This window comes from Nerophis lumbriciformis, linkage group LG07 (genome assembly GCF_033978685.3).
Source record: "Nerophis lumbriciformis linkage group LG07, RoL_Nlum_v2.1, whole genome shotgun sequence".
In the NCBI taxonomy this organism is placed as follows: Eukaryota; Metazoa; Chordata; class Actinopteri; order Syngnathiformes; family Syngnathidae; genus Nerophis; species Nerophis lumbriciformis.
The window spans coordinates 56870022-56883305 of NC_084554.2; the positions used below are offsets into that span (position 1 = coordinate 56870022).

General features: G+C 41.4%; 1 protein-coding gene across 3 annotated transcripts in view; it reads left to right on the forward strand.

Annotated features, from left to right (window-relative positions):
* LOC133609330 (copine-3-like) overlaps positions 1-7549 on the forward strand; it is a 42629-nt gene extending 35080 nt beyond the window's left edge. For 2 of the 3 annotated variants that reach the window (XM_061964845.1, XM_061964844.2), the window contains exon 16: positions 7119-7548. In XM_061964845.1, the coding sequence (XP_061820829.1) occupies positions 7119-7235 (117 nt within the window). In that variant the 3' untranslated portion in view covers positions 7236-7548. Of the gene's footprint in view, positions 1-2114; positions 2219-7118 lie in introns of all 3 variants that reach the window. The other variant, XM_072913552.1, reaches the window with a different exon arrangement.
* The last annotated feature ends 5735 nt before the right edge of the window (positions 7550-13284 follow it).

Below are 13284 nucleotides of genomic sequence, written 5' to 3' on the forward strand. Positions count from 1 at the left end.
TTGTGGTTTTTAGGTGCGGCTAATAGTGCGGAAAATACGGTATTTATTTTATTTTGTGGTTTGAATTCGTTTTTGGAGCTGTCATTCCACATTTATCAGTATTCACACTGGTCAGTAGGGGGCAGTAGGGCGTTTCTTCCCAATTGAATGCTATCACCTGTAGACCGGAAGTGTCTTGTCATTCTGATGAGCACGACCAGTCTGTGAACAATTGAAACGTCCTGTGTGCTTTTTTCCTCCTGTATAACAGGTTAGTTTTGGTGAATCAACTCACTGAATAATATCCATGTGATCTTTATAAGTTTAAGTACACATTCTGATGGTGGAGCCTAACTCTAAAGTGTTTGTGAGTTGTAGTTTGTAAATGAACACTGAAATTCAAGTATTTATTTTATTAATATATATATATATATATATATATATATATATATATATATATATATATATATATATATATATATATGTATGTGTGGGGAAAAAAATCACAAGACTATTTCATCTCTACAGGCCTGTTTCATGAGGGGGGGTACCCTCAATCATCAGGAGATTTTAATGGGAGCATTCGCATACCATGGTTTATATAGGGCACAGAGTGGGTGGGTATAGGCTGGCCTAGGGGCGTGGTGATTGGCTCATGTGTTACCTAGGAGGTGTTTCCGTCTATGGCGGCATGCTGTGACAATTTCGCTGCGCTTGTTGAGGGATGACAGGTCTGGACGGTAAATAATAAACAGTTTCTCTTTCAAGCATAGGTTGCATCTTTTATTACCACTATTGTAAGGTGTGCTGGATGCAAGAATTTGCCATGTTATTGAATATTCAACATTATTGTCTTTGAGGTCCCAAATGTGTTTGCTGAGTTCTGTGGTATTTCGCAGGTTTTTGTTCCTGAAAGAAGCCTTGTGGTTGTTCCATCTGGTTTTGAATTCTCCCTCGGTTAATCCTACATATGTGTCGGATGTGTTAATGTCCTTGCGTATTACCTTAGATTGGTAGACAACTGATGTTTGTAAGCACCCCCCGTTGAGAGGGCAATCAGGTTTCTTTCGACAGTTACAGTCTTTGTTGGTTTTGGAGTCGCTCTGTCTGGGGGCCGACGGCTCATTTGCAATTGTTTTGTTGTGGTTTGAGATGATTTGTCGTATATTGTTCATGCAGCTGTAGCTCAATTTAATGTTGTTCTTGTTGAATACTTTTCTTAGGGTGTTGTCTTTGGGAAAGTGTTTGTCAATCAGATTGAGGAATTTGTGTCCAATGTTAGTTGAGACGTTTTTGCTGTATGGGGGGTTGTACCAGATGATGTCGTTTCGTTTTCTATATATATATATATATATATATAGCTAGAATTCACTGAAAGTCAAGTATTTCTTATATATATATATATATATATCTTAACCACGCCCCCCGCCCCACCCCCACCCCCCACCTCCCGAAATCGGAGGTCTCAAGGTTGGCAAGTATGCCAGAACCACATTGTCATGCATGAGGATTAGTGGAAATCCAGTCAATCTGTTCCAGACTACCTCAAATCTGCAAGATGCTGTAAGCATGACAAGAAGGTGGTCGTCAATATGCTCTCAACACAAACAGGCTCCTCCTATTGGCTGAAACACTACACAACATCCACCAACTACAATACATAGAAATGTATAGATGAACATTAACGTGGCTTTTAGCTTCATATATTCTTGTGAGGTCCACCATGCAGATGCAACAATCATGTTGTCAAAAGTGCTGCCACTCGCAACATACTTTGGCCCCGTGGTGGCGTATTTTACAGTCGTACTAAACTAAAAAAAAGGTTTGGGGATTGTTGGTTAGGGCTCTCACTTTGGACTATGTAGGAGTCTGTTAGGTGCAATGTTCTAGCAAGTATAGACAAAGCAGGACATAGTTTAGGTCACATGAACTGGAGATAATAATACATCTCATTAATAATCCATGATATTCATTGAAATAGTGTGCAAATAGCTTCTTGACTGCAGTACTGTGGACAGCCCTCATGTACATGCCATGCATGCAAGTGGCAATACTTATTGTGTTGCCTGTAAAGTGCGTACCTTTCTCTCCATGGTGCAGCTGAGGGCCACATTGTTTGTGCCTTGTCTCTGCAGGCCCCCAGCCAGGCTCTTTCACAAAGTGTTCTGGCAGAGTTACCTCAACAAGTGGCGTCCTTCTTTGGACTGCTCAAACTCAAGCCCCCCCGCCAGCCATAGGGGTACTTCTTCTGCCTCACCACCACACACTGACTCATGGCATGCTCTACCTCTCCTGCCTCACCACCACACACTGACTCATGGCATGCTGTACACACCATCACTACTTTGTCCTGCAGCTGGGGTGTCCAAAGTGTGGCCCAGGGGCCTTTTTTGCCTCGCCTCTTCATCACATGACATGCCTTCATTATTATTGGAACTATTTGCTTTGTCACCCATGTCACATAAGCTAAGAGAACAATGTGTTTTCCCCAAATAGTTCAGATACATTCAATTGGGTTTTAGCATCTTTAATGTACAAAAGGTACCAAAGCACTCTTTCATGTGTCAGTGTGGCCCTTGGTGGAAGACGTTTGGACACCCCTGCAGTGGAGCTAGAGAGAAAGTACACTCTTTAAATATTTAGTCATTTCCCATGATGTACTGTGCTGGTGTATCATACAGGTAAAAGCCAGTAAATTAGAATATTTTGAAAAACTTGATTTATTTCAGTCATTGCATTCAAAAGGTGTAACTTGTACATTATATTTATTCATTGCACACAGACTGATGCATTCAAATGTTTATTTCATTTAATTTTGATGATTTGAAGTGGCAACAAATGAAAATCCAAAATTCCGTGTGTCACAAAATTAGAATATTACTTAAGGCTAATACAAAAAAGGGATTTTTAGAAATGTTGGCCAACTGAAAAGTATGAAAATGAAAAATATGAGCATGTACAATACTCAATACTTGGTTGGAGCTCCTTTTGCCTCAATTACTGCGTTAATGCGGCGTGGCATGGAGTCGATGAGTTTCTGGCACTGCTCAGGTGTTATGAGAGCCCAGGTTGCTCTGATAGTGGCCTTCAACTCTTCTGCGTTTTTGGGTCTGGCATTCTGCATCTTCCTTTTCACAATACCCCACAGATTTTCTATGGGGCTAAGGTCAGGGGAGTTGGCGGGCCAATTTAGAACAGAAATACCATGGTCCGTAAACCAGGCACGGGTAGATTTTGCGCTGTGTGCAGGCGCCAAGTCCTGTTGGAACTTGAAATCTCCATCTCCATAGAGCAGGTCAGCAGCAGGAAGCATGAAGTGCTCTAAAACTTGCGCTGGTAGACGGCTGCGTTGACCCTGGATCTCAGGAAACAGAGTGGACCGACACCAGCAGATGACATGGCACCCCAAACCATCACTGATGGTGGAAACTTTACACTAGACTTCAGGCAACGTGGATCCTGTGCCTCTCCTGTCTTCCTCCAGACTCTGGGACCTCAATTTCTAAAGGAAATGCAAAATTTGCATGGTTGGGTGATGGTTTGGGGTGCCATGTCATCTGCTGGTGTCGGTCCACTCTGTTTCCTGAGATCCAGGGTCAACGCAGCCGTCTACCAGCAAGTTTTAGAGCACTTCATGCTTCCTGCTGCTGACCTGCTCAGTCTGTGTGCAATGAATAAATATAATGTACAAGTTACACCTTTTGAATGCAATTACTGAAATAAATCAAGTTTTTCAAAATATTCTAATTTACTGGCTTTTACCTGTACTTCAAAGTGTTTGTGAGGAGTCAAATCCTGCTTCCTGTTGAGGTGTCCTTGTGCAAGGCACTGAACTAACTTGTGTCCTGGCCTACATGTCAATGTTTCAATGCATTCTAATCACGCTGAATTAGGGGTGTAACGGTACCTGTGTTTGTATTGAACCGTTTCGGTACGTTGGTTTCGGTGAGTTTCCACACGAACATATTAAGTAGCCGCCTAAGCTAAAGTCTTAACAAGCTGCTCCGCTTGGTTCTGCCTCTGTCTCTGTCAGTCCTCTACACACACCCAGCATTGTTCCACCCACACAACCATCTGATTGGTTACACACACAGCGGTAACAGCCAATCAGCAGTGCGTATTCAGAGCGCATGTAGTCAGTGCTTAGCGTTTAGCAGGTAATCATCAGGCAGCGGACTCTCCCCAAATGATAATAAACACCTCCCAGTCAACTACCGTATTTTCCGCACTATTAGCCGCACCTAAAAACCACAAATTTACTCAAAAGCTGACAGTGCGGCTTATAACCCGGTACGCTTTATATATGGATTAATATTAAGATTCATTTTCATAAAGTTTCGGTCTCGCAACTACGGTAAACAGCCGCCATCTTTTTTCCCCGTAGAACAGGAAGTGCTTCTTCTTCTACGCAAGCAACCGCCAAGGTAAGCACCCGCACCCATAGAACAGGAAGCGCTTCTTCTTCTACTGTAAGCAACCACCCGCCCGCGTAGAAGAAGAAGAAGCGCGCGGATATTACGTTTCATTTCCTTTGTGTGTTTACATCTGTAAAGACCACAAAATGGCTCCTACTAAGCGACAGGTTTCCGGTTCATGAAAAGACGCAATCTCTCCATCCGCACACGGACTACTATTTCACAGCAACTGCCTAAAGACTTTCAAGAAAAGCTGGCTACTTTCCGTGCATATTGTAAAAACAAGATAGCTGAAAAAAAGATCCGGCCAGAGAACATTATCAACATGGACGAGGTTCCACTGACTTTTGATATTCCTGTGAACCGCACTGTGGATACAACGGGAGCACGTACGGTGAATATTCGCACCACAGGGAATGAGAAGTCGTCCTTCACTGTGGTTCTAGCTTGCCATGCTAATGGCCAGAAACTTCCACCCATGGTGATATTCAAAAGGAAGACCTTGCCAAAAGAGACCTTTCCAGCCGGCGTCATCATAAAAGCTAACTCGAAGGGATGGATGAAGAAAAGATGAGCGAGTGGTTAAGGTAAGTTTAAGTTTACGCGAAGAGGCCGGGTGGCTTTTTTCACGCAGCTCCGTCCATGTTGATATACGACTCCATGCGCGCCCACATCACGCTGGTTTTTAATATATTATTAAAGTTTGACTGACCTATCTGACTGTTTTTTTGACATTCCTTTAGCGCAGTTAGATGCGGCTTATAACACGGGGCGGCTTATAGGTGGACAAAGTTTTGAAATATGCCGTTCATTGAAGGCGCGGCTTATAACCCAGGGCGGCTTATGGTGCGGAAAATACGGTACTAGTAACATCACTATGAGGCCGTTGACCTTCTAGAAACAAACGGCAGCTCAGCTCGCGCGCAGTCCTGGCTTGAGGTGAAGGCTAATTAGCTTTTAGCATAACGTTAGCTCATTTTGCGGTGTGTGTGTGTGTGTGTTACGGACAGCAAAGCCCTGTCTGTCTGTTATTTCACTTGACCTTTTTCTGTGTTGATTGAGCTGTGTTGAAGCAGCAAAAAAAGACATAATGTTAAATGAAGAGTTTGTGTCTCTCATAGTTGATATAATAATGTAAGTGCATCATTAAGCCTACAAGAACTCCATGGTGTTCAGGGATGAATAGTCTCTCCTATTGCTATTGTACTATTTTTTCCAGCTATAGTTACCGTATTTTCCGCACCATAAGGCGCCCTGGGTTATAAGCCGCGCCTTCAATGAACGGCATATTTCAAAACTTTGTCCACCTATAAGCCGCCCCGTGTTGTAAGCCGCATCTAACTGCGCTAAAGGAATGTCAAAAAAACAGTCAGATAGGTCAGTCAAACTTTAATAATATATTAAAACCAGCGTGATGTGGGCGCGCATGGAGTCGTATATCAACATGGACGAAGCTGCGTGAAAAAAGCCACCCGGCCTCTTTGCGTAAACTTACCTTAACCACTCGCTCATCTTTTCTTCATCCATCCCTTCGAGTTAGCTTTTATGATGACGCCGGCTGGAAAGGTCTCTTTTGGCAAGGTCTTCCTTTTGAATATCACCATGGGTGGAAGTTTCTGGCCATTAGCATGGCAAGCTAGAACCACAGTGAAGGATGACTTCTCATTCCCTGTGGTGCGAATATTCACCGTACGTGCTCCCGTTGTATCCACAGTGCGGTTCACAGGAATATCAGTTGCTGTGAAATAGTAATCCGTGTGCGGATGGAGAGATTGCGTCTTTTCATGAACCGGAAACCTGTCGCTTAGTAGGAGCCATTTTGTGGTCTTTACAGATGTAAACACACAAAGGAAATGAAACGTACGGTATATCCGCGCGCTTTTTCTTCTTCTACGCGGGCGGGTGGTTGCTTACAGTAGAAGAAGAAGCGCTTCCTGTTCTATGGGGGCGGGTGCTTACCTTGGCGGTTGCTTGCGTAGAAGAAGAAGCGCTTCCTGTTCTACCGGGAAAAAAGATGGCGGCTGTTTACCGTAGTTACGAGACCGAAACTTTATGAAAATGAATCTTAATATTTATCCATATATAAAGCGCACCGGGTTATAAGCCGCACTGTCAGCTTTTGAGAAAATTTGTGGTTTTTAGGTGCGCCTTATAGTGCGGAAAATACGGTACATTAATCATTAGTAATGGAGCAGCCTAGTTTTGAATGGCAGGGTCCCTGCTATCACATGTTGATAAAAATATAACATTTACATAATAAAAATCAACTACAGGCTTCCCAAATGCTGTAATAAATGAAGCATGATGAGTTGACTTGAAACTGTTTAATGTTGCACTTTTTATATGTAGAAGAAACAACTCATCTGAGCAACAACTTGAGGCAGTTTAATGTTGATTAACGTGGGCAGAATTATTATAGTGTTCCCATTGTTAAAAGGATAAAGCCATTGTTTACAAATTTGGTAAATAAATAACCCAAAAATGTATATGTTGTTGTTTTCTTACTGTACTGAAAATGAACCGAACCGTGACCTCTAAACCGAGGTACGTACCGAACCGAAATGTTTGTGTACCGTTACACCCCTACGCTGAATCATGTTGTTGTTGTTGTTTGATATTTACAGGTCAAGGTCGTGTGAAGGTTCAAGTTCTGCTATTGTCTCCCGCCTCCTCCCAGTCCCATGAGTGTGTGTCAAGTCTTTCTTCTGGCTCTCGTCCCTGCAGGCACCAAAGGAGGCGCTGGCCAAGAGTGTGTTGGCTGAAGTCCCAGGTCAGCTGGTGGAGTTCTGCACCGCCATGAAGCAGAGTCCACCCATCACCAAACCTGCAGGTACCATCTGATGCAACAACAAAGCTGTCCTCTCCTTAAATCCACTTCATCTCAATCATTAACACATCGACCAATTTACTGCTGCCACGCTTTATTGACAAGATATTTTAGCTTTGCATCGTACAACCACCAGTATTTACCACGCTGCTCTCTTTTAATTCCAACTTGTTTTATTACATTTATACATGAGTGTTTTATGTATACAAAGGTGTGTGATACGACATCCACAATGCTGTTTTTGTCATACAGGTGAAACTCCAAAAATGTGAATACAGGTAAAAGCCAGTAAATTAGAATATTTTGAAAAACTTGATTTATTTCAGTAATTGCATTCAAAAGGTGTAACTTGTACATTATATTTATTCATTGCACACAGACTGATGCATTCAAATGTTTATTTCATTTAATTTTGATGATTTGAAGTGGCAACAAATGAAAATCCAAAATTCCGTGTGTCACAAAATTAGAATATTACTTAAGGCTAATACAAAAAAGGGATTTTTAGAAATGTTGGCCAACTGAAAACTATGAAAATGAAAAATATGAGCATGTACAATACTCAATACTTGGTTGGAGCTCCTTTTGCCTCAATTACTGCGTTAATGCGGCGTGGCATGGAGTCGATGAGTTTCTGGCACTGCTCAGGTGTTATGAGAGCCCAGGTTGCTCTGATAGTGGCCTTCAACTCTTCTGCGTTTTTGGGTCTGGCATTCTGCATCTTCCTTTTCACAATACCCCACAGATTTTCTATGGGGCTAAGGTCAGGGGAGTTGGCGGGCCAATTTAGAACAGAAATACCATGGTCCGTAAACCAGGCACGGGTAGATTTGGCGCTGTGTGCAGGCGCCAAGTCCTGTTGGAACTTGAAATCTCCATCTCCATAGAGCAGGTCAGCAGCAGGAAGCATGAAGTGCTCTAAAACTTGCTGGTAGACGGCTGCGTTGACCCTGGATCTCAGGAAACAGAGTGGACCGACACCAGCAGATGACATGGCACCCCAAACCATCACTGATGGTGGAAACTTTACACTAGACTTCAGGCAACGTGGATCCTGTGCCTCTCCTGTCTTCCTCCAGACTCTGGGACCTCGATTTCCAAAGGAAATGCAAAATTTGCTTTCGTCAGAAAATATGACTTTGGACCACTCAGCAGCAGTCCAGCTGGTGTCGGTCCACTCTGTTTCCTGAGATCCAGGGTCAACGCAGCCGTCTACCAGCAAGTTTTAGAGCACTTCATGCTTCCTGCTGCTGACCTGCTCTATGGAGATGGAGATTTCAAGTTCCAACAGGACTTGGCGCCTGCACACAGCGCAAAATCTACCCGTGCCTGGTTTACGGACCATGGTATTTCTGTTCTAAATTGGCCCGCCAACTCCCCTGACCTTAGCCCCATAGAAAATCTGTGGGGTATTGTGAAAAGGAAGATGCAGAATGCCAGACCCAAAAACGCAGAAGAGTTGAAGGCCACTATCAGAGCAACCTGGGCTCTCATAACACCTGAGCAGTGCCAGAAACTCATCGACTCCATGCCACGCCGCATTAACGCAGTAATTGAGGCAAAAGGAGCTCCAACCAAGTATTGAGTATTGTACATGCTCATATTTTTCATTTTCATACTTTTCAGTTGGCCAACATTTCTAAAAATCCCTTTTTTGTATTAGCCTTAAGTAATATTCTAATTTTGTGACACACGGAATTTTGGATTTTCATTTGTTGCCACTTCAAATCATCAAAATTAAATGAAATAAACATTTGAATGCATCAGTCTGTGTGCAATGAATAAATATAATGTACAAGTTACACCTTTTGAATGCAATTACTGAAATAAATCAAGTTTTTCCAAATATTCTAATTTACTGGCTTTTACCTGTATTGTGTAAAGGTTCATCTATTTCAGCAATTTGACTTCAAATGTGAAATTAATGTGATATATTATCTTATTACATACAAAGTGAAATATGTCAAGCTTTTTAATTGTTTTAATTTTGATGATTTGTTAAGTTTTTTAAAAAAAAGAAGGGGGTTTTGATAAGTCATAAGCATGAAAATGATATCAAGAGAAGTCATGAAATATCTTGAGTTTCACCTCGTAAATCTAAACAAACCTTTGCATAATATTCTCTTTTGTATCGTTGCAACAATGTAAGCCGTCGCCACGCTCGTGTCAAGTCAGTTTACTCAGCAAAATGCCAAACTATGTTTTATATTTAGTACTTAGTGTTGTGCATGTTTAACCGCCTTATTAGTTTACCCCACAAATGTATGGAGTTCGACTTATTACAAGTACTTTTCCTGAGACCCAGAAACAATAATAATAATAATATGCCTTACTAAGATATAGCTTTAATACATAACACGTCAGTATTAAAATGCAGCACTTAAATGACATTCTACTTTTTTATGCTTCATGGCCCTATGGTAATTGTGTATGCTGGTGCAAAATGTTTTATCACAGAAAAAAATACACTTGAACATGTTATGTGCAAATAAATGACAGAAGTGTAAGTGTTCTTCTTTCATCATGGGGGTTGACTGAAACATTTGTTCCTAAAGTCAGGAATAATGCTTTAAAAATGCTGCGTGTGTGTGTGTGTGTGTACAGTAATACACACACACATAAATATATATATATATTTGAGTTATTCCTAAAGTCAGGGATAATGTTTAGAAAATGCTGCATATGTGTGTATGTATACAGTAATACACACACACATATTTGTGTATATATAGCAGAGGTGGGACCAAGTCATTGTTTTGCAAGTCACAAGTAAGTCTCAAGTCTTTGCCCTCAAGTCCGAGTCAAGTCCCGAGTCAAGACAGGCAAGCCCCGAGTCAAGTCCAAAGTCAAGACTGGAAAGTCTCAAGTCAAGTCCTAAGTCCTGCATTTTGAGTTTCGAGTCCTTTCAAGTCCTTTTAACCACAGACTAATATATTAACACAGATTGTGTATGCTTTTCAAACGCTGTATTTATTTATTAAAACAAGTGCATTTTAAATTGCAGGAAAGAAAATTGTGCTGACATTGCACTTTATAATAGCACTATTAACCAGTCATTTTAAACATTAACTCATTCCTTTACAGAACAAACACATTGAAAAATAAAGTGCAAATGTACTTATTTGTACAAAAGTGTTAACATTGAAAAAACATGACATATACGTGAACATAACAAAAAAGTTGTACTTTTTATATGTCAGGGCCCTATGCTGCATTGCATTTGCAAAAGACCAAATTAGCCAAGAGTCTGTCAGTCATTTGTGCACGATGGGGGCGTAGTATGATGCCACCATGACTGAAAACTCGCTCCACTGGAGCACTGGAGGCAGGCACTGCCAAGACTCTCATGGCCACTCGGAACAGTGAAGGAAGAGTCTTCATGTTCAATGCCCAGAACAAAAGGGGGAGAGAGGTTTTTTGGGTTGGTGCACTACTTTTAAGTGTATCTTGTGTTTTTTATGTTGATTTAATTAAAAAAAAAAAAATAAATAAAACAATTATTTCTTGTGCGGCCCGATACCAATCGATCCACGGACCAGTACCGGTCCGCGGCCCGGTGGTTGGGGACCACTGAGGTAAACAACCAACAGTATGTCAGAAAGCTAGCTAAAACGGTACACATATTCATAATATAGTATACATTTTAACTGACCTTTATTTTACTATTTTTGTCTTCTTTAGGTGGCTAAAATACGCGGTGCTGCTGACCGCCGTCTAACGTTACGTGTGATATATTGACTAACGTAACCCTGCTTGAAAAAAATCACTGAACAAAAAGTATGAATAAGGTAGTGAACTGCAACAGATTCCCGTGTTTGCAATAACGTTATAACGTTAGCAGTGAGTTTACAGCCTCACTGATTTAACTACACAGCAAATAAAAGTCACGTTACTTAGCCAATAAACGTTATCTTACATTCAAAACTTACCCTTCTTTGTGCAACTTCAAATGCCAGACGAAGTTGGAAGTTGTTGCCTCTCCATCAGTCATTTTGGAACCGCATGTGTTGCATACTGCAAACCGTTTTGTGTTGACCACCTCGTCATTTTTATACCCAAACGAAATTATTTTAGGTATCATTTTTTGTTCACTGGCGTGTGGTTTGGACATGTCTTCTTCGTTGGTTGTCCTGCAATTTGATTGGATGAATGCTGTGTGATGAAAACAAAGTCGATCTAATTTGATTGGCTGTTGTACTGAGAGCACACCAGCTGACACACGCAACGCTGATAGACAAGTACACAATGAAAAATACGGAGCGCTCCCGAATAACTTTTTCATCTTTGGGTTTTGGGGAAAGTAGCAAGTCATGTCAAGTCATGTCAATTCAAAAGGCTCAAGTCCAAGTGAAGTCACAAGTCATTGATGTTAAAGTCGAAGTCGAGTTGCAAGTCTTTTTACATTTTGTCAAGTCGAGTCTAAAGTCATCAAATTCACGACTCGAGTCTGACTCGAGTCCAAGTCATGTGACTCGAGTCCACACCTCTGATATATAGCTATATATATTTTTGTCTGCGTGAGTACAAGAAGTCCTGTTTTCAGGATTGCGTGGTTAAAAATGTGCTCCTATTTTTAGGCAGTCATAAAGTATAGTACCGGTACTCTGCACGGGGCCACAGCACTTGAATGTGAACTAGAAAGATACATTTAGGCTACAATCGATATGGAGTCATTGCTTGGGACTAGAGGTTGATCAATACCCATTATTAGTAGTCAAGGAGGCCAATAAACAATATTCATGTGCAGTAAAAGTTATTGACATCAGTAAACATCTGGACAAGGCTTCAAGTTGTTAGCATTATTTGCTAGGATATGTTTTATGTTGGAGTTGATTTAGCAGCAAACAACTTCAGCTTTATTACGTGTCCAAGAGGAGCTTCAACATTTGCATGTCAAAATATGGGAAATTTCCTGAAAATGTGTCCAAATAGGGGATTTTTCTACATCACAATAACTTGCAAGATAATCCATTTCATAGCAATCTGTGGATTTAATACATGGTAAGGTTTCCTGGTGAGGAACCCTGAACTGTGGATTTAATACATGGTAAGGTTTCCTGGTGAGGAACCCTGAACTGTGGATTTAATACATGGTAAGGTTTCCTGAACTGTGGATTTAATACATGGTAAGGTTTCCTGGTGAGGAACCCCGAACTGTGGATTTAATACATGGTAAGGTTTCCTGAACTGTGGATTTAATACATGGTAAGGTTTCCTGGTGAGGAACCCCAAACTGTGGATTTAATACATGGTAAGGTTTCCTGGTGAGGAACCCCGAACTGTGGATTTAATACATGGTAAGGTTTCCTGGTGAGGAACCCCGAACTGTGGATTTAATACATGGTAAGGTTTCCTGGTGAGGAACCCCAAACTGTGGATTTAATACATGGTAAGGTTTCCTGGTGAGGAACCCTGAACTGTGGATTTAATACATGGTAAGGTTTCCTGGTGAGGAACCCTGAACTGTGGATTTAATACATGGTAAGGTTTCCTGAACTGTGGATTTAATACATGGTAAGGTTTCCTGGTGAGGAACCCTGAACTGTGGATTTAATACATGGTAAGGTTTCCTGAACTGTGGATTTAATACATGGTAAGGTTTCCTGGTGAGGAACCCCGAACTGTGGATTTAATACATGGTAAGGTTTCCTGAACTGTGGATTTAATACATGGTAAGGTTTCCTGGTGAGGAACCCTGAACTGTGGATTTAATACATGGTAAGGTTTCCTGAACTGTGGATTTAATACATGGTAAGGTTTCCTGGTGAGGAACCCCGAACTGTGGATTTAATACATGGTAAGGTTTCCTGAACTGTGGATTTAATACATGGTAAGGTTTCCTGGTGAGGAACCCTGAACTGTGGATTTAATACATGGTAAGGTTTCCTGGTGAGGAACCCTGAACTGTGGATTTAATACATGGTAAGGTTTCCTGGTGAGGAACCCCGAACTGTGGATTTAATACATGGTAAGGTTTCCTGGTGAGGAACCCCGAACTGTGGATTTAATACATGGTAAGGTTTCCTGAACTGTGGATTTAATACATGGTAAGGTTTCCTGGTG